Below are 21,063 nucleotides of genomic sequence, written 5' to 3'. Positions count from 1 at the left end.
AAAGAAAAATTATAATTTTATGAGATTGTATCTGAAAGGTAAGAGAGTTGCAAAATGAAAGCTTAACAATGTGAGACATTCAGTTCAGACTTGGACTCTGTATCAAATGGATAATTATTACGACGACATTGTTATTGTAACACCCAATAAACAAAGTGATGAACTTTTAAAATAGTGTCATATGGTCTCTTTAATTGAAGTATGCTAACAGAACTGTGTAGCACTGACATTTCTTCTCTCAAAAAAGAAAACGTTGTCTTCAATTAGATCAGAAATGCTTTACAGATATTGTGAAACAATTGTGAGTCTGTAAACAAGAATGACTGCCATCTTTAAAGCTCTGCAAGTGTTTCTGTGAAGGACTAGAGAATATGATTGCCAATATAAAACACGGATGAACCTCCTGTAGTAAAGTTTTTCTCTCTGCATCATTAGTGTAAGATCAGGATCACATGTGTCCAGCTCTGTGTCTGTGAAGAGTGACTGCTCAAAGGGTGAAGTACCAAATTTCAGTGGAGAAACAGCATCACAAACCATACGGTATGTGATGTTTCTTATTTTTTCTTTACACATAGACTGTGTTAGAAAGTGTATAATTATTATTAAACTTTATAGTTCATAAATGTATCAAATATTTGTTTTCCTTTTGCTAGAACATGTTTACAAGAGATTTTAGTCATATTTCCCCAGAAATGCAATAATTTGATTAATTTTATTGAGCAGCGGGCTTCAGAATGAAACCTTAGATCCAGATTTCCAGACTAACACGAACCACAAGGACTTTACAAACAGTTTCCTACAGGTTTTCCAGGTAATAAAACACATCTTCATGAATAATTAATAAATATGACAAACAAATGTGTTATTGAATAAGAGTGCAAGAGAAATGTTATTTCTAATTCTTCTTGACCATTATTTTTAAGAACCCATAAAATAAGAATGTATTATTAATACTGACAGCTAATTAACATTAGTCTTAAACTGATTTTTTACAAACATTTTTAATTATTAAAAAAATAGTAGTTATTATCAAATATGGATGAAGATTTTTTTTCTTTCATTTATTTTTTTCTTGCTTTGTAGGATCTTGAGAGCATAATAATCACATTTCTAAAGAAAGAACTGGACAAGTTTAAGAAAATATTACAAAAAGAGGATGTGCAATACTTTGTGAAGGATTTTAATGAGAACAGATGCAGTATCAAAGAAGCAGCTCTTGATCTCACGCTCTACTTCCTGAGAGAGATGAAGCAAGATGAAGCTGCTGATACTCTAGAAGGTAGGAGACTCATGGCAATCTGCCAGACTCACTTATAAATGTAGGAGAGAAAATAAGATTAAAATATTCTGTATTTTTGTTTCTGTTTAGATGAGCTGTTCTTCATTCATCAGCTAAAATGTAGCCTAAAGAAGAAATATCAGTGTGTGATTGAAGGAATTGCAAAGCAAGGTGACTCTACTCTTCTGAATAACATCTACACAGATCTCTATATCACTCAGGGTTGTAGTGAACAGGTCAACACTGAACATGAGGTAAGACAGATTGAAGTTGCTTCCAGACGTCATGAATCACAAGAAATACAGGTTGAATGCACAAATTTGTTTGAAGCACCTGAACAAGACAAGCAGATCAGAACTGTACTGACAAAAGGAGTTGCTGGCATCGGAAAATCAGTCTCTGTGCAAAAGTTCATTCTGGATTGGACTGAAGGAAAAGAAAATGAGGATATCAGCTTCATATTTCCTCTTCCATTCAGAGAGATGAACTTAAAGGAGAAAGAAAAACTAAGTTTGATGGACCTTATAACTCAGTTTTTTCCAGAGTCAAAAAATCTGAACCTTACAAGAAGGAACCAAAAAGTACTGTTCATTCTTGATGGTTTGGATGAATGTCGACTTCCTGTTAACTTTAAGGATAATGAGACGTTGCATGATGTATCTTCACCAGTCTCTCTGGATGTTCTCCTGACAAACCTCATCAAGGGAAATCTGCTTCCTTCTGCTCTCATCTGGATCACCACCAGACCAGCAGCTGCCAGTAAGATTCCTCCTGACTGTATCGACCGGCTGACAGAGATACGAGGATTCAATGATGCCCAAAAGGAGGAGTACTTCAGAAAAAGAATCACGGATGAGAATCTGGCCAAAGAAATCATCGATCATGTTAAACAATCAAAGAGTCTCTTTATCATGTGCCACATCCCAGTCTTCTGCTGGATTTCAGCCACTGTTTTTCAAAACATTTTAGAGGCAAAAATAAAAAATGTTGTGAAAAACAATCAGGCTGATGATGTCTCCAAAACACTGCAGGAGTCAAATACTGAAGACACTCCCAAGACTCTGACACAAATGTACACACACTTTCTCAGATTTCAGGTCCAGCAGAGCAGACGAAAGTATGATGGAGAATATACACCAGATGTTTCCTGGGATAAAGATGCCATATTTTCACTGGGGAAACTGGCATTTCATCAGCTGGAAAGAAACAATGTGATCTTCTATGACACAGATCTGGAAGCCTGTGGTATTGACGTCTATAAGGCATCAGAGTATTCAGGCATGTGTACCCAGATCTTTAAGGAGGAAACTGGGATTGTTCTCGGTACCATGTACTGCTTTGTTCACTTGAGCATTCAAGAGTTTATTGCAGCTCTTTATGCACATTTAAACATAAAAAAGAAAAGTATATTTCTTTTCAAAAGTGAAACCATGATTGATTTGCTCAAGACTACAGTGGACAAGGCACTAGAGAGTGATAATGGACATCTGGATCTTTTTCTTCGATTCCTCCTTGGTTTGTCACTCCAGTCCAATCAGAGACTCTTACAGGGTCTGTTGACACAGCAAAATGACAATGACAAGAGCAAAAAGGAAATAGTTCAGTATATCAAGCAGAAATTTGAAGCTAATCTGTCTCCAGAGAGATCCATCAATCTGTTCTACTGTCTGAATGAACTGAACGACCAAACTCTGGTGAAAGACATTCAGACCCACCTTAGCAAAGGAAGTCTCTCATCTGCTGATCTTTCACCTGCCCAGTGGTCTGCTTTGGCCTTTGTGTTGTTGACATCAGAGGAGGAGCTGGAGGAGTTTGAGCTTCAGAAATTCAAGAAATCAGACGAGTGTCTCATTAGATTATCAGCAGTCATCAAAACCTCCAAAAGAGCTCTGTAAGTTAATCATTTTTGCTTTCATCTTTTATCTAGGGCTCCCATGCATCCTGAAAAACCTGAAAAATTATTCTTAAAAATAATTACTGATTTTCTTTAGTCCTGGAAAATGCGTGGGAAATTAGAGAAATATACACTGTGTGCATAATTATTAGGCAGAAGAAAAAAAAAGTTGCATGTTAATTGCAAAAAAAGTAAGAATTAATGTTAAGAATTAGATATGAAACCATCAGGAACCATTTAGTCTCCAGTGCCACCATTTTTCAGAACTGCAACCTACCTTGAGTCTCCAGAAGTGCAATGTGTCAGGTTCTCAGAGACTTTCTCTTTTGAGTTTATCCTCCAGAATTTGGCAGTAAGTTTTGGGACTTCAGTTTTAGTCCATCTCCTGTCCTGAAATGTCTGTCTTGCAGAGATGGACCAAAATGAACTCTTAAAGCTTACTGCCAGATTCTGGAAAATATATTTTTTGAAAGGTGCTGCAAGAGGATGTGGTGCTGGTCCTTTAAGAGCCACTCTCAACTCATCTGTCTATAAAGCCTATAAAAAAAATCTCAGTCTCTGAGAACCTGACACTTTGCACTTCTGGAGACTCAATGTTATGGTTCGATGGTTTCATAACTAATTCTTCATCGTAAATCTGTGCAAATACCATGCATCTTTTCTCCTCCACCTATTTTTCTGACAATGCAGACGCAACAAGCGTTTTTCTATCCGGTGGTCATGCCTTAACTTTGCAATTTCCAGTATTGCATTAGTATTGCATCCTTCTCATGGGCATTTAATAGTTTTTGATTTTTCAGTCTGAAGTAAATCTCTTTTTTTTGGCTCATTTTATCTGTAAAAGAAATTGTGCCTAATAATTCTGCACACCTGAATATGAGGAGTTTTTCACTTCCAGCCTTCATGGACAATTATATTTCACTTATAAATAATTAAATATGAAATGAATAGTAGTTATTAAGATTGATCTGGTTTGGAATTGGTCAAATGTGCTTGGAAAAAAAATATGACCACAATATCAGCGTGCCTAATAATTATGCACACAGTGTATACTATCATGAAAATCTTGTTAAATTATAAAATTTATCAATTTTAATGTAGTGTTTTCAAGGTTTGAAAAATGTTTGGATTTTGGATGAAGTGCTTGAAAGTGCTTGAATATGCAGTTGCATCAATTTCATATTAATTCGCTTTCATATTAAATAGTTATTTTTTTGTTATGCTGATGGAACAGAGCAGCAGATAAAATATACCGGGAGCCTATTACTCAGTCCATGATGGCTTGAAAACGTCAAATACTTATTATGTTTAAAACGAGAATTTGGGGCTCACAAAATCGCCAGCCCGATGTCTCTGGGCTGATGTGTTTTCTAGTCGGGCTACCTTAAAACACCTCAATTTAGTTGTATCAAATTTAAGGCTATAAAATTTTTTAAATATATTAAATAGTATAAGATAAGGCTTAATTATAAGTTTAAGAGTTGGGAACAGAAATACTAGAATCGCGATAGGGCTGGATAAAACTTCAAAAGGCAAAGACGTCATTGAATATATATGCACGCTGCACGTTTCAAAGTCAAAACGCGGCAAGGATGTCTTTATATGAATGTATCTGAAGTTAACGACTGTCCTCAGAATGCTTAATGCTCAATACTGCTTTGTGTACAGCCGTAACTAGGAAAACGGTAATATTTCAGCGCTCCTAAAGCGCCACCTTGTGACAGAATGAATTTGCGAATTACAAATATTGACCCTTGTTTTTATGCAGCAAACACATTAGTGTTGTAAATGTGAAAGAAGGTATGTGCTTTCTAAAAACCTAAACAATTAAGACAGTAATATTTATGTTTTAAATAAATATTATAAATTATATACTTGATTTATACCTTTTGAAGTTATAAAGGCTGAAATGCCATTGTATAAGATGTTTTGTTTTTGTGAAAATCTGAATTATAAATCATGTAATTTTATGGCTTAATATGTTACTGTATATTGTCCAACCACACTTATACTGTGTTCATTTTACTCGTGCAGCTCTTAAAAAGAGTCATAAATTGCCTTAAAATGATATTTAAAAATTCTGCAGATACACTGTAAATAGTGAAAAAAAAGTCCTTGATATTTGTGAATTGAAAATATTTTTTAATTGACAATTACACTCCTATGTGATTTGCTATGCTTAAAAAATGGTCTTTTTTCATTTGGGCTAGTTAAATTTTGTTAATAATTTTATAGTTTATTTTTGATTACATTTTAGTCATTTTAGGCTGAAATGTATTTGTAAAAAACCTTCACTTTTTTTCCACGAATTTTAGTTTAGCATCATATTTTTTACAGTAATTTTATACCAGTCATTAATGTGTTACCACAGCCCTACTCCACTCATACAGTATTACTTTTATTTGTGCAGGTCTTAAAAAGCCTTTAAATATATATTTTTTTAAATACTGCAGATACTCTGTAAATTATATTAATTAAATATTTTAAATTATATAATTAGTATACTGTATGTTGGCTATTTATATTAGGCAATGTTATATAACAATCCATACAGTTGTTTTTTATTAGCACAATAACATCTGATTTAAAATGAACTCATGTATGTGAACATGTAATTTACCAGAGTGCTGGAAAATCTTGAAAATGCACTTTGAAAGTGCTTGAAAAGTGCTTGAATTTTACTTTGGAAAAGGTGTAAGAACCCTGCGAGCAGGAGTGGAGCAGTCTAATTTCCTTTGGAGTGGAGAGCGCCTTTCTGAAGATTACACTCGCTTAATACACTTAGCAATGTTTCAGTAATTTATCAAAATATAAAAATAATATTTTCTGCATGGTTAAATTGATATAAAATAGCATTTTTGTGATAAAATAAATATAAATCGTGTAGGCCTCGAAGTCACATTTTATTATTACATTCAGAAGTAGGCCTAATGCAGAAGCTAAATGCTTACAAAAACTTTAAGAATGGGTAGGCTATTGTTGTTCCCCTCACACCACAACACATCCTTTCAATTTAACAGTATTCAGAAAAGAATAAGAATGAAAAATATAAGCTAGGCTAAATAAACTACAAGCCAAAACCAATTCATGTAGGCTAAAGCGAAACTGAAACTATAATGTTGGGTCTCTCATTCAACACAAATCCAAATGTTTCCGTGTTTTAAGATGTATTTGAATGCCAACAAAATATGTATTATATGAACCTGGCAACCTCACTCATATTTTATTATGATAATAAAAAATCTTTATTGTCAAGTTAGCACTGCTTAACTGTGTGATCACAGACACTTATCCTTTCTAATTTAATTAATTTCTAATTTAAAATAATCTTGGCGGTTAACGGTTAATAATCGGTTAACAAGCATCGAAAAATAACCGAAAATGAACATCCCTACTGTGGAATAAGCAATAGTTTGTCTAGTCTTACTAAAAGTAGCCTAAATTCTAAAATCCTGTAAATCTAATTTAGGCTAAAAAAAAAACTGTCAAGTAAGTTGCAAACACTAAGACTTTGAAACACTATGAATGATTTGAAACCTCGGCAGATATTCTGATTTCTGGTTTGCTGTTACCATAGACCTGCAAACACAAATGAATTGCTTACAAACATTACTTTTTATTTACAAGTAAAATACACAAGAGCATCTTTTAAACAAAATATTTCCTTGCCTGTTTGTTTTCTATTTTTAATAGAAATAAATATTATTAAGCAAATTAAATAATAAAAAATACTATTAAACTAAACGTTTACTATTAAACTTCAAAATGTTAAGAGCATAAAAAAACCCAGATCTTGATTCTTCATGGTCGATTCTGATTGCAGATGTTTTACAAGAAAATGGGCTGATTCTGAAAGCCCTTTTTATGTATTTATTTTACGCCCTAAGCAAGGGACAAGAATAGGGCTGCACGAATAATCGAACGATGTTGTGAGGCACGTTTAGTCAATGAAGCCGGTACTCTGATTAGTAGTAAATCTCCATCACGTGCGTTCAACTGGAGCGGCAATTAATACACAGAGACGTAAATCACTGACAAGCTACGCCAAATCGCGTTCAAAATCGCATTTGATTTTGAGCGCGATTTGGCGTAGCTTGTCAGTGATTTACGCCTCTGAATGCTCCAGCTGAACGCAGCTGAACGCACGTGATGGAGATTTACTACTAATCAAAGTACCGGCTTCATTGACTAAACGCACCTCACAACATCGTTCGATTAATTGTGCAGCCCTAGACAAGAATGAATAGTAATATGAGTACATAAACAAGATGTTTATTTTCTCTATTATAGGTACAGCCATTTAAATTAGAGACAACCACTGCATTTTTAAAGAATCTACAGTTAAATAACAAAAAAATAAATAAATAAAGGACACAGTTCTTTCTTATTAGTGTAGACAATAAATGCAACCATAATCAAAGTAGGCTTCTCTTTCAATATTCAAAGTGCAAATAGAGACCGAATTTTTTAAGCATGATACAGAGTTATAAACAACTACACAACTTATTATAGCCCACTTACTAATGACAGCATAGATATTTTATGTAGCCATGAGCCATGAGCAAGCGCTGGCGACCAGATGTGGGCGTCTCCAGCGACTCGACAAAGTTCAGAATCTCTCAACTTCATGCAAATGAAGAACAACTTTTGGGAGTGACAGCCAATAGGAAAGAAGAAAATAGTGCTCATGTGATCCAGACGGAACAGCGTTTTCATTTTTGCCGTAGATAAACGCATGTAATGGAAAAAGTACTCTCTCCTTCTCGTTCATATTTGTTTGTATGCATGGATTCAGTGTATATTTATATTATATTCAGTCTTTTGCCTCAAGTGTTTGTATTTGGCGGCAAGAAACCTAATTCGCCATCAACAATGACGTTAAGCAACCAGTAATGACAAGCCCAATAGCGACCTCATCGCCAGCCTCTGCCGATATGCAGCGACAGAAGTCGCTGCTAGTGTGAACGGGGCTTAAACGTTGTGGGGTATTAAAATTGTATTTGAGTTTCTTGATAACTTTTGGTTTCGTTTTAACGACCGCGCGAAACTCTCAGCAGCGCTGTGCGTCCATTCTACAATACAGGAGATTACTTTAACAAAACCATTTGAAATTGGGAGGACACAAACGAGATTTTGAAAAGCGTGTCCCCAGTGGAGCTGCCGCTGAGTTATCATTTGATGTGAATGTATGCCGCGTTGTATAGTAGCCTATATTGAGACTGAGGCGCCAGAATAAACAGAATGTGCACGCTGTAAGACAAAAAAATATAGTATATTCCTTCAAAAGCCGATTGTGGAGAACTGTCCACGATAAAAAATCGTCATATCAAACACCCCTAATTTCAATGCAGTTTGGGCAGATCCGGAACAGAGGTTAGTTGATAGGAAAAAAAAACCCGTCCGGTTTCTTGTTCAGCGGAGCGCAGTGTCAGTGACAGAGTGATTGACGGCTTATATCTCACATCTTCATTAAAGATAATATTATAAATATTAAGTTTAAATGGTTGTAATGTTGGAGAGAACAGTGAACCTGTCACTGCATCAGCAGTCTGTGAAAAGTTTTGTAAAGAAATGAAACCAATTAAATGTCATTTATCGCAACTCTCTGCGATACCAATATCGCGTATACTGTTATCATGATAACGATAATTATTCGATATATCGTGCAGCCCTACTGAGCAGAGTGCACACACATAGGGCGGAATATTAAGATGCGTTTCACACCGCTCCTCTTCACTCACATGCTCTGGTTAGTAGCAGAAAGTGCTTTGTTCAGGGATGTTGAGGTTTGACATTTGAGAAGTATTTTAAATGATGATTAATAAATAAATAAATGACGTTAATCCATCAAATGTCCACTCAGATGTGTGCAGTGAATGTCAACAGATAATCAGCTACCTATTGATTGTGATTCATTTTAATGTTTAATTCCAGCCTTTCTGTAGTACCAGTAGTACAAATACTGGGTCAGTGTGGTAACCGCTGATAGGCAGCTGCTTTCCAACAATTTTGTGCATATTTTTGTGAGCACACTGTAAAGAGCATTGTGTTTTTACATCATGTTTTACAGCCAGTGTTGTGCACATGATCGGAATGATTAAGTGTTTAATCAGAATTCACTTAGTAATGCTTTTCCTTGAAACCATGGAACTAACACTTTTAAATGTATATTTCATTGTAATTAAAGCTGTAGATGAACTGTTATTATTTATTATTTGTATTTAGCGAATGTATTTAATGTAATGATTCTGTAATCTTATTTCCATCATAGGTTAAATGATTGTGGCTTAACAGACAAAAGCTGTTCAGCTCTGGCTACAGTTCTTGGATCAGATACCAATCTGAAAGAGCTGAACATGAGCAATAATAATCTGCAGGATTCAGGAGTGAAGCTGCTCTGCACTGGACTGGAAAATATGAATTGTCATTTGGAGATACTGAGGTAAGTTGTGTGACAATAGACCAAAATTGAGCTCAACAAAAACATAAGGTGAAAACCAGATTTAGATAATAAACAAGTCTGTATGTTGTACATAGAGATACTTTTTATATATACACCTGCCATGGTGCTCTTTTTCTAATTTGGTTTGTCGTGTGTGTGTGCATCGAGGCTTAACTCCTCCATCCATAATACAGAGGAGAATTGTAAATGCACGACCATGTAAAGACAGAAATTACATACTTTTGTGTAAATAAGATAAATAACATAGGGCTATTTGATGTGATCAAGGAGAGAGACACTGCAGGCAAAAACATTTTTTTTTTTCGTGCACCTGTCAAGTTTGAGATTTGGGGATTTTTGTGTTTTCTCAGGCTAGTGGAAAGAAACCATCCAAAAAACACTTAAGTCTTTATTTTGAAGCACTTTATTTGTGTCAATAGATTTCAGTTACAATACATATTTTTAAAGGCTTTTTTTGTCTAAATTAGTTTTTCTTCTACACTGAGCCATAAATCTCCACTTCAGTAACACTTACACACAATAGATTTTACAGTTTTATTCCTGTCTATATCCTGAAGGTTTTTACAGAGGGATTTGTACATATAATTTGCTGGATTTTATACCATTTATTTTCCAAATAATAACTTTTTTTTTTTTAAATGTGGAGTGAGAAAATAAGACACATTTGACTCTAATATGTCACTGACTTCATCCAGTGCTTAGATTTTTGTACTAGAAATGAATTCAAATTAGCCCATATTTTATTAAATATTAAACATTTTAGAAAACTTGCAATACAAAAAATGTTTGCAATTATCAATGTATTCAATCAACTTGATGAGGTGAAGTGAGGTGATAACTATTAGTTGTTTTTTTCCCCCTATTCATCTGCAGTGTCTCATTTTAATAAAGGAATAAGGTATAGACCTGTTCTATAGGAAAGGTAACCTTACACACTGTCACGGCCGTTTCATACTGAGTGCGATGCGAAAAAGCGAGGCAACTTTCCAACGAGTGGTGCTTTCAATTTGACCACTTTCTGCTAATGCAATGCATTTGTCCTCAGATATATCGTATATGGATTTAACATCATCTGCTGCTCAATATACAGCATTAAACTGGGATAAATAAAGTTTGGTTCCACAGCAGAAACACAAGCCATCTATAATGATTATATATTATAGTATATATTCAGGATACTATATATTTGTTTTCGATAAAACTTACTTCGTTTAAAAGCATACATATCAAGCTTTCTGTAGATACCACTCTTCTGTTTGTGTGCCGAGTATTCACTGAGTTTGAATGATTTAAGTCAGTGGTTCTGCTCTGCACATTTTGCATGTCTCCCTTATTTAACACACCTGACTGAGATCATTAGCTGATTAGTTCAGTTCATGGATCTCTCTCCTCATGAGCTGATGATCTCAATCAGGTGTTAAATAAGGGAAACATGCAAAATGTGCAGAGCAGGGGTCCCCCAGGATCAGGATTGAGAACCACTGATTTAAGTGACACATTTCTAAAAGCAGTTCGCGGAGACAGAGAAAACAGAGAAATCACACAGTTTTTTTCTTTATTCTAAAAAAAGCACAGCATTCTTTTGCTCTTGTGAGTGTGCACAAATAATAGTACACACTTAACCATTTCCAATGATGTATCGCTCTAATTTGTATGACTGAAACCGACAGAGTATTTTTAGTGTCTTTTGCCCTGATCTAAAAAAAAAGAAGGTTGGTGACCGTCGACCCCAGAGGGTTAATAATACATCTTAAAATATAATAGAAGCACAATTAGCATCAAGCTAAATTTGAAAATGTTTTTAAGGGTTTTTTTGGCTTAAAAACTCATTTAAACCATCATCATGTTCTAGTGATAACATTTGAGAGGTTCCTTGTGAATGATTGCGTCTGGTGTGAATAGCTCCGTAGGGATCTATTGTTTCAATTCAAAAGGGTCATTGTGCCAAATGTTTGCATTCAGTGTGAAAAGGCCTTTAGTCAGTCGGTCTCAGTTTGTTCTGTTTCTTCATGTCATTCCAGACGGACTGATGATGATGAGATCAGATCTCTGTGTGGAGCACTGGCTTTTGTCAGACTCCTTGTGCCAGGGGAGGACAGTAGTGAAGTATTTTTGATTTACTCAAGTAAATTTAAAAAGTATCTGTAGTAAGCTTTTTCTTTGGAAAACTTTACTTCACTACATTCCAAAGCATAGTCTTACTTTTATACTTTTTATTGCACTATATTTCGTAAATAAAAGTTGTTGTTAGTTTTACCCTTAATACTTAAGAACATTAAAAATGTAGTACTTACTTGTACTCAAGTAAATATTTAAATTACTTTTACTTGAGTAAAAGTAGGAAAGTAATACATTTCTAATGTAATTAAGTATTAAATTATATTTAATATGAAAAATAGTGCAGCAAATAGTACAATATTATGCTTTGGAATATTTTGAAGAAAAGTTTTCTAAAGAAAAACACTCTAATAAACTACAGAAACGTGAAAAGTACTTCTATAGCATTGTACTTTTACTTCACTACTGTCCGCCTCTGCTTTGTGCACACAAAAATCTCACTGGTTTATTATTACAATTAATGGCAACATGAATGTTAACTGTAATGTAAACTGATATTTCCTACTGACACACTACAGCAAAAGATAGAAATATCTGACTTTAAACCATTTTTTATCTGGTGGAAATACTAGTGGCATAAGAAATTTGCACATAGTTTAGGTCATTTCTAGAATAACTGATTAATCATCTGAATGTGACATTTTCATTCTGGTTCTAGGCTTTCAAACTGCAGTATCACTGAAGATGGTTATAAAGCTCTGGCTTCAGCTCTGAGATCAAACCCTTCACACCTGATAGAGCTGGATCTCACAGGAAATGATCCTGGACAATCAGGAGTGAAGGAGCTCAGTGATTTACTACAGGATCCAAACTGTCAACTCAAGACACTGAGGTGAGACCTGATCAAATAATGGTACATAAATTAAAGGGTAATTTATTTTTGTTTTTAGCTATACAATAATCTGGACAATGTTTCATCAGACTGATCATATCAGATGCTGTGGGTTTTGTTGAACTGATGATCAAAGTCAAAGTCTGCTTTATTGTCAATTCTGCCACATGTACAGCTCATACATACAGAAAATTAAAAATGTGTTACTCACAGACCCTTGGTGCAAAAACATTCAGATTCACTAGCTAGTTTTCTCTGTGCTGATGTTTCTCACTCCTTCTGAAAGAACTTGAGGCCTTTACAGTTTTTCTCAATTGCTAAAACACAATTTCTGAAACCTTGCTCCATTTTCTGAAACCATTAAACACAAAACCTCATCTTCAAGCACCATTTACAAAATCTCTTACTCCTCTTGCAAAATGGAACTTTTTGCCTCAAAACAGTTTTACCTGTGTTCAAAATCAAGCACTGCTCTCAAATCATAAACAACCTGAACTGGCTTATATTGGTTGTGTCACATCATTTGAAAAAGTTAACATCAATTTTGAGTGGTTGTGTTTAACCAATGACATTAGTTCTCTATTTGTATTTGATTGTTGCCACTTGTGTTTAGCAGTATGGATGATATGTGTATTAGAGTGCATAATGTGTTTTGAGAATGAGAATATGTTTAGAGTTTTGCTGAAAAGTCTAAGTGTGATCTGAAAATTGTGTTTTAATATGTGAAATGGTTTAATGTATTGACAATAGACTGTGCAATTAGCTAAATGAGGTCAGGCAACTGAGAACTTTGTTCAGCCAATGGGTTTTAGTGTTTTAGCAATTGAGAAAAACTGTGATTGCACACTCTGTATATGTAAACTGAACAGATTTCATCTTCAAATATTTATGTATTTGTGTATTTAAATGTTTAAAGAAAAGTTTTGCAGTTACTAGATCTCGTTTTAGAATTATTATTATTTTTTTTTTATTGAATGTATTTGTAATGCAATGGACCTTTAAATCAGAACTAAATTAATATTGCTTGCTTCATCTTGTTTTCTGCAGGTTTTTGGGTCCTGCTGCAGATGAAGGCTGTCAGTATGTGACTGGAATTGTGGGTAAAAACCTGTTACTCCTGAGAGAGCTGTATCTGAGGAAACATGAACTAGGAGACACACGAGTGAATCAGATCGCTGCTCTACTGGAGGATAAACACTGTCAACTCAACACACTGATGTGAGTATTGCTGCTTTAGTTCAAATCTTACATTACTTTTAATAGTACTGTTATTGTAGTTGATCATATTTCCTCATTAGTTTGAGTCAGAGCAGTTTTTCTCAGCATCACAAAGAGCCACTAATGTGAAGATACTACTATTTCCTGCTGGATCGGGTGTAATGGTCAGACAGGGCTGATCTAAATCCTGTATTGTGTAAACTGTTCTGTCTTACTGTTAAGCCACACAAAAGGCATACAAACACAATGTTCCAAGTTTTCTGAAGCTATTCGAGCTTAATGTGAGACACAGATGAATATTTAAGGCCTTACAATAAAGTTAATGTAAACTCTTTTCTCTGCTGCGTCTGTCAGTCATTCTCTGTTCAATTCAAACTCTGATCATGTTCAGTAACAACAGTCAGCTTGATAAAACTCTCTCCAAGATCATTCAGTGTTCCCATTATTATACTTTATTTGTAGATAAATGTCTATGATTTTACATATATATGGCTGTTTTTGTTGTTGTTTCTAAATCATGTTTCCAGATGTCTGTTAGAACAAAACACAGCTAGCAAAGACTATAAATATACATTTTTAAGATGCACATTAACTGAAATTGTTAAAAGAAAAGGCTTAATAAACTGTTACTTTTTAATGTGAAGAGTTGCCTGCTGTGACTCTGTGTTGCTTCAAGCGCATCATTTTGCACATCAGATGCGAATACTGTAAACGTGTTTACAAATGTTTTTTTCACAAAATGTTTGGATTTATAAAATTATTGATATTGTGTATTTTTATATTATATATACGTTTTTATTATTATTATTATTATTTTAATGGAGCACTCTGTGTTTAGTAAGTTGTAGTTTTTTTGTTTTGACAACTTTGTTTTTATAACTGCTTTTAATTTAGAGTTTGTGTTCGACAAAATATAAAATGTCTAATTTTGGTGCAGCATATACTGTAAATTGAGCATTTTAAGAATCAGTGATCAGTATCTGCCTCAAATGTCCTGATCAGTGCAGCACTAAAACAAATCAACTGCCTTTTCAAAACTCATTTGAATGTCTGCAGTTTAAGGAAATACTTTTATTCATTAAATAAACACATGTGCAAAGTATAATATTTTTTATAAGAAAACTGTCTTTGTTGTTGACTTGTAATTGTTTAGTCTACAGTATGTTTGAACATTGATCTGTGAGACTAAAGTGATTTATGACAATAGTAGACAGTAACAATTTCATTAGTTAACATTAGCTATAAAATATATTTTGACAGCATTCATATAATTAACCATTCTTTGTGTCACAGTGTATTTACTAATTAACAGAAAAATGTTGAATTTAAAACTGTATTAGTAAATGTTGAAACTTACATTAAGGTTATTAAATGCTAGTTGTTCATCATTAGTTCATGTTAACTAATGTAGTTAATGTTGTCAAGGGAAGTTTCATAACTTGGATAAGTAGCTCACGTCTTAATGGGTAATTTTGCTGATTTTCAACCTTTGCATACCTTTATAACTTTTGTGTAGTTTGTAGTATATTTAAATGAACAATGTGTAGTCTTTCTCCATGTTACCTGCACACAGATATCACCATTTATTTGTCAAAAAAAGTTTGCAAGACACATTGGTTTGTTTCATATCATTAAGATTTCATGATTTTTCTGGTTTATTAGTGGCTGTATAGCATTTGCTGATGATCATCATAGATCTGAGTCATTGTTCTTTCTCTTTCTGTCTTCAGTCTGTGTGAATGCAGTATTACAGAGAAACAGTATCTCATCCTGACTTAATTGTGAAATATCATAAAATTAAGTATAGCAGACACTTTAATTCAAAGCAACTTACAGTTTAGGAATACAAGAAACAAATCATTATAAAGAGGCAAATAAACAGAGGAAGTGCTAGTAATACAAAGTTTGAGGCGTTATTCAGTTTAGTATGAGCTAGAACAGAGAGGAATAAGGAAAAATCAAATTAATATTGTTTTTTATGATCTTTCTTCTTTTTCTTTCTGTCTTCAGTCTGTGTGGATGCAGTATTAGAGAGAAACAGTGTCTCATCCTGACTTCAGCTCTGAAATCAAACCCATCACACCTGAGAGAACTGAACCTGAGTGAGAATCAAATAACAAACACAGGAGTGAATGACTTATGTGACGTACTGAAGGATTCACACTGTAAACTGGAGAGATTGAGGTCAGTAACATTCACATACAAGAATCAAAATGATGAAAATCACTTCAACAGTTTAAAACCCAAAACATTTTATTTCCCAAATAAAAACTTTTTTTTTAAATGTGGCGTGAGAAAATGAGACATATTTGACTCTAATATGTCACTGACTTCATCCAGTGCTTAGATTTTTGTACTAGAAATGTATTCAAATTAGCCCATATTGTATTAAATAATAAACATTTTAGAAAACTTGCAATACAAAAAATGTTTGCAATTATCAATGTATTCAATCAACTTGATGAGGTGAAGTGAGGTGATAACTATTAGTTGTTTTTTTCCCCCTATTCATCTGCAGTGTCTCATTTTAATAAAGGAATAAGGTATAGACCTGTTCTATAGGAAAGGTAACCTTACACACTGTCACGGCCGTTTCATACTGAGTGCGATGTGAAAAAGCGAGGCAACTTTCCAACGAGTGGTGCTTTCAATTTGATCACTTTCTGCTAATGCAATGCATTTGTCCTCAGATATGTCTATCGTATATGGATTTAACATCATCTGCTGCTCAATATACAGCATTAAACTGAGATAAATAAAGTTTGGTTCCACACCAGAAACACAACTATCTATAATGATTAATAATACACCTTAAAATATAATAGAAGCACAATTAGCATCAAGCTAAATTTGAAAATGTTTTTAAGTTTTTTTTGTTTTTTTTTATTGGCTTAAATACTCATTTAAACCATCATCAGGTTCTTGTGATAACATTTGAGAGGGCGGAAAAAAATCCTTGTGAATGATTGTGTCTGGTGTGAATAGCTCCATAGGGATCTATTGTTTCAATTCAAAAGGGTCATTGTGCCAAATGTTTGCATTCAGTGTGAAAAGGCCTTTAGTCAGTCGGTCTCAGTTTGTTCTGTTTCTTCATGTCATTCCAGACGGACTGATGATGATGAGATCAGATCTCTGTGTGAAGCACTGGCTGTTGTCAGACTCCTTGTGCCAGAGGCGGACAGTAGTGAAGTATTTTTGATTTACTCAAGTAAATTTAAAAAGTATCTGTAGTAAGCTTTTTCTTTGGAAAACTTTACTTCACTACATTCCAAAGTATAGTTTTACCTTTACACTTTTTATTGCACTATATTTCGTAGATAAAAGTTGTTGTTAGTTTTACCCTTAATACTTAAGAACATTAAAAATGTAGTACTTGTACTCAAGTAAATATTAAAAATTACTTTTACTTGAGTAAAAGTAGGAAAGTAATACATTTCTAATGTAATTAAGTATTAAATTATATTTAATATGAAAAATAGTGCAGCAAATAGTACAATATTATGCTTTGGAATATTTTGAAGTAAAGTTTTCTAAAGAAAAACACTCTAATAAAGTACAGAAACGTGAAAAGTACTTCTATAGCAGAGTACTTTTACTTCACTACTGTCCGCCTCTGCCTTGTGCAAACAAAAATCTCACTGGTTTATTATTAACTGGTTTATTATGGCAACATGAATGTTAACTGTAATGTAAACAGATATTTCCTACTGACACACTACAGCAAAAGATAGAAATAACTGACTTTAAACCATTTTTTATCTGGTGAAAATACTAGTGGCATAAGACATTTGCACATAGTTTAGGTCATTTCTAGAATAACTGATTAATCATCTTAATGTGACATTTTCATTCTGGTTCTAGGCTTTCAAACTGCAGTGTCACTGAAGAAGGTTATAAAGCTCTGGCTTCAGCTCTGAGATCAAACCCTTCACACCTGATAGAGCTGGATCTCACAGGAAATGATCCTGGACAATCAGGAGTGAAGGAGCTCAATCATTTACTACAGGATCCAAACTGTCAACTCAAGACACTGAGGTGAGACCTGATCAAATAATGGTACATAAATTAATGGGTAATTTATGTTTTTAGCAATATAATAATCTGGACAATGTATTTCATCAGAATGATTGTATCAGATGCTGTGGGTTTTGTTGAACTGATGATCAAAGTCTGCTTTATTGTCAGTTCTGCCACATGTACAGCACATACATACAGAGAATTAAAAATGTGTTACTCGCAGACCCTTGGTGCAAAAACATTCAGTTTCACAAGCCAGTTTACAGTTTTTCTCAATTGCTAAAACACAATTTCTGAAACCTTGCTCCATTTTCTGAAACCATTAAACACAAAACCTCATCTTCAAGCACCATTTACAAAACATCTTACTCCTCTTGCAAAATGGAACTTTTTGCCTCAAAACAGTTTTACCTGTGTTCAAAATCAAGCACTGCTCTCAAATCATAAACAACCTGAACTGGCTTATATTGGTTGTGTCACATCATTTGAAAAAGTTAACATCAATTTTGAGTGGTTGTGTTTAACCAATGACATTAGTTCTCTATTTGTATTTGATTGTTGCCACTTGTGTTTACCAGTATGGATGATATGTGTATTAGAGTGCATAATGTGTTTTGAGAATGAGAATGTGTTTAGAGTTTTGCTGAAAAGTCTAAAGGTGCGTTCATACCGGACGCGAATGAAGCGGCAAGCGCGAGTGATTTACATGTTAAGTCAATGCAAAGACGCGAATAGCTATGGAACGCACTTGGGGACAATACATATTATATGAAACGCGTGAAATTTGGACGCATTAACACGCACAGTTTTTACGCGTCTTTTTGGTCCATGTAAACACGAACGCTTTGAACGTCTGTACGCGAAGTTTTTTGTCATGTTATTTAATGACACGATCGTTTGTATCGCCTTAACGCAACATTTTTGACCGTGTGTTTCTAGACGAATGTTTTCGTCGTATAAACACGACATTTTTGAATGAGTAATATTTCTGAGTCTTATTTGATTTGCGACATCTTAATTTTTCTGTTTTAGTTGAACTGGTGATAATTTAGGGTCAATGATTAAATACATTCAATGACTGCATGAATCCATAATTAAAATTATATTCTTTTGTAACGTTAAAGGAATCCAGTAGGCAGGCCCGGTTCTACAGGGGTGCTTGAGGGTGCTAAGCACTCTCAAACGAAATCAATAGCACCCTCAGTTACATCTGTAATAAATGGCATTTTATTGCAGATTTAGACCAATCCAGTGCGTTATGGTTTGCGCTCTGGAGGTCTATTTCTATTATGTTTTTGCTGAGTTAAGCAATGTAGCCAACCACGCACATATCTGTTGATTTCTCGAATCAGAGGCGTTATCCACTCATCGTTCAAATCGCCAGAGTTTTTGTTGAGGTAATGTTATTGTGTTAAGCACGAATCATCTCATTATAACAACAAAGACGTGGTGTAAATAAGAGAGATTCGAACTTCATTGTTTGTAGTCTATCTTTGTGAGATCGCACTAAGCATAACATCTGAGACTTGAGTCAGGGCAAGAAAAAAAAGATTAATTTTTCTGCTGTAAGCATTAAAACAAGCAGTCAATTAAACTCTTAAAAAATAAAGATGCGTTATTATGCCATAGAAGAACCTTTTTGTCTAAATGGTTCCATAAAGAACCTTAAACATCTGAAGAACCTTTTCACAAAAGGTTCTTTGTGGCAAATAAGGTTCTTCAGATTATAAAAAGGTAAGAATGGTTATTTAAAGAACCTTTGACTGAATGGAACCAAAAATGGTTCTTCTATGGCATCGCTTAAAGAACCTTTTGAAGCACCTTTATTTTTAAGAGTGTAGAACCGCTGCATTTCAGCCTCGGCCGACGGGCACAACTTTTTTTTACACCTCTAGGGCTGGGCTTCGGGCCAGTTTTCACATCAGTTCAGAGGCGGGCGGGCATTGGTTTTATCTCTTTTAGGCTTCTCCTTATTTTTATATTTTAGACATCCATCAATTATGGTGAAGAAAAAAAATGCCGCGCTACTGGAAACAACAGGAGACTTTAGTTTCGCTTTCATTTTGGAGACTGGCTCTGGCAGCGCAGCTGGAAGAGATCTTCAAGCGCACCCAATATGCTAAAACTTGCCACAATTATAAATAAATAACAATGAATGTGTCTGTGTGTGTGTGTGGGGGGGGGGTATTTATTTATAAACTAGTGTATTCTGAGTCAGTAGCAAAGATTCTGACTCGCCATATTTCCCCTCTGATTAATATAACCCTACATGTGGAAAAAGTGCATGGGAGAAATGATTTGACTTAAAATTCATTTTAATTCATAAAAGTTACATTTAGGGTAAGGTTAGGGGTAGCTCTAGGTCTTTAATATTTCAATAAGTTGCCACGATTTTAATACTGTTTTATAAATATAATGATTTACTGTCAGTTATATTGCAGGATGTTTAATGCACAACAATACTGAGGAGGAAATAGTAACGTCACTATTTATAAGTATAGCATCTAAATGTCTACTGAATCCACAACTATTGCTATTTACACTTGGACTTGGACTGGCTGCCCCACAGTTTACGTTTTATGGTCCGCCTGCTGTAGTGATTCTGTAATGTTTATGTGTCGTATGATTGTGTCTGGGTTTAAATGTTGAATAAAGATTTGTAAATTGTCATACGCTAATGGTGCTTTGTTTTCTGCTATTGGATTTGCCTGATTGTTATAATATAATTAGGGCCCGAGCACTACAGTGCGAGGACCCTATTGGAATTGCTCCGTTTATTAGGGCCCGAGCACTACAGTGCGAGGACCCTATTGGAATTGCTCCGTTTATTAGGGCCCGAGCCCAAAAGGGCGAAGGCCCTATTGTTCTTCTAAGGATTCTTATTTTTTTTTTTTTTTTTTTTTTTTCAACCGTTGGGGCACTTTTGGGGGCCTTAACATACTCAAAAACTCTTGAAAATTTGCACACACGTTGGAATCTGCCGTCGTCCGGACGCCACAGAGGCTGGGACCCGGGCGTGGTTCAGGGCATCTACAGCGCCCCCTGGAACACAGTTTGAAAAGTTGATGTACTGCGCACACATACTTGCACGTACTCATATGAAACTCGGTACACATATAGAACTCATCGAGCTGAACAACTTTTGTACTCTATGTCATGGGCTCCACGCAACAGGAAGTGAGATATTTAGGGCTGTTTAAAAAGCGCATGCTCTGGAATTTAACGTACTCCTCCCAGGAATT

General features: G+C 34.6%; 1 protein-coding gene across 1 annotated transcript in view; it reads left to right on the top strand.

Annotated features, from left to right (window-relative positions):
• The window catches only part of LOC141337911 (uncharacterized), a 536,025-nt gene that overhangs the window by 318,829 nt on the left and 196,133 nt on the right, over positions 1-21,063 (top strand). The window contains exon 30 of the mRNA XM_073843487.1: positions 12,413-12,586. Coding sequence (XP_073699588.1) covers positions 12,413-12,586 — 174 coding nt within the window. The remainder of the gene's footprint in view (positions 1-12,412; positions 12,587-21,063) is intronic.

Source organism: Garra rufa, chromosome 7 (assembly GCF_049309525.1).
Source record: "Garra rufa chromosome 7, GarRuf1.0, whole genome shotgun sequence".
Lineage (NCBI taxonomy): Eukaryota > Metazoa > Chordata > Actinopteri > Cypriniformes > Cyprinidae > Garra > Garra rufa.
This window is presented reverse-complemented; position numbering and strand designations above follow the sequence as displayed.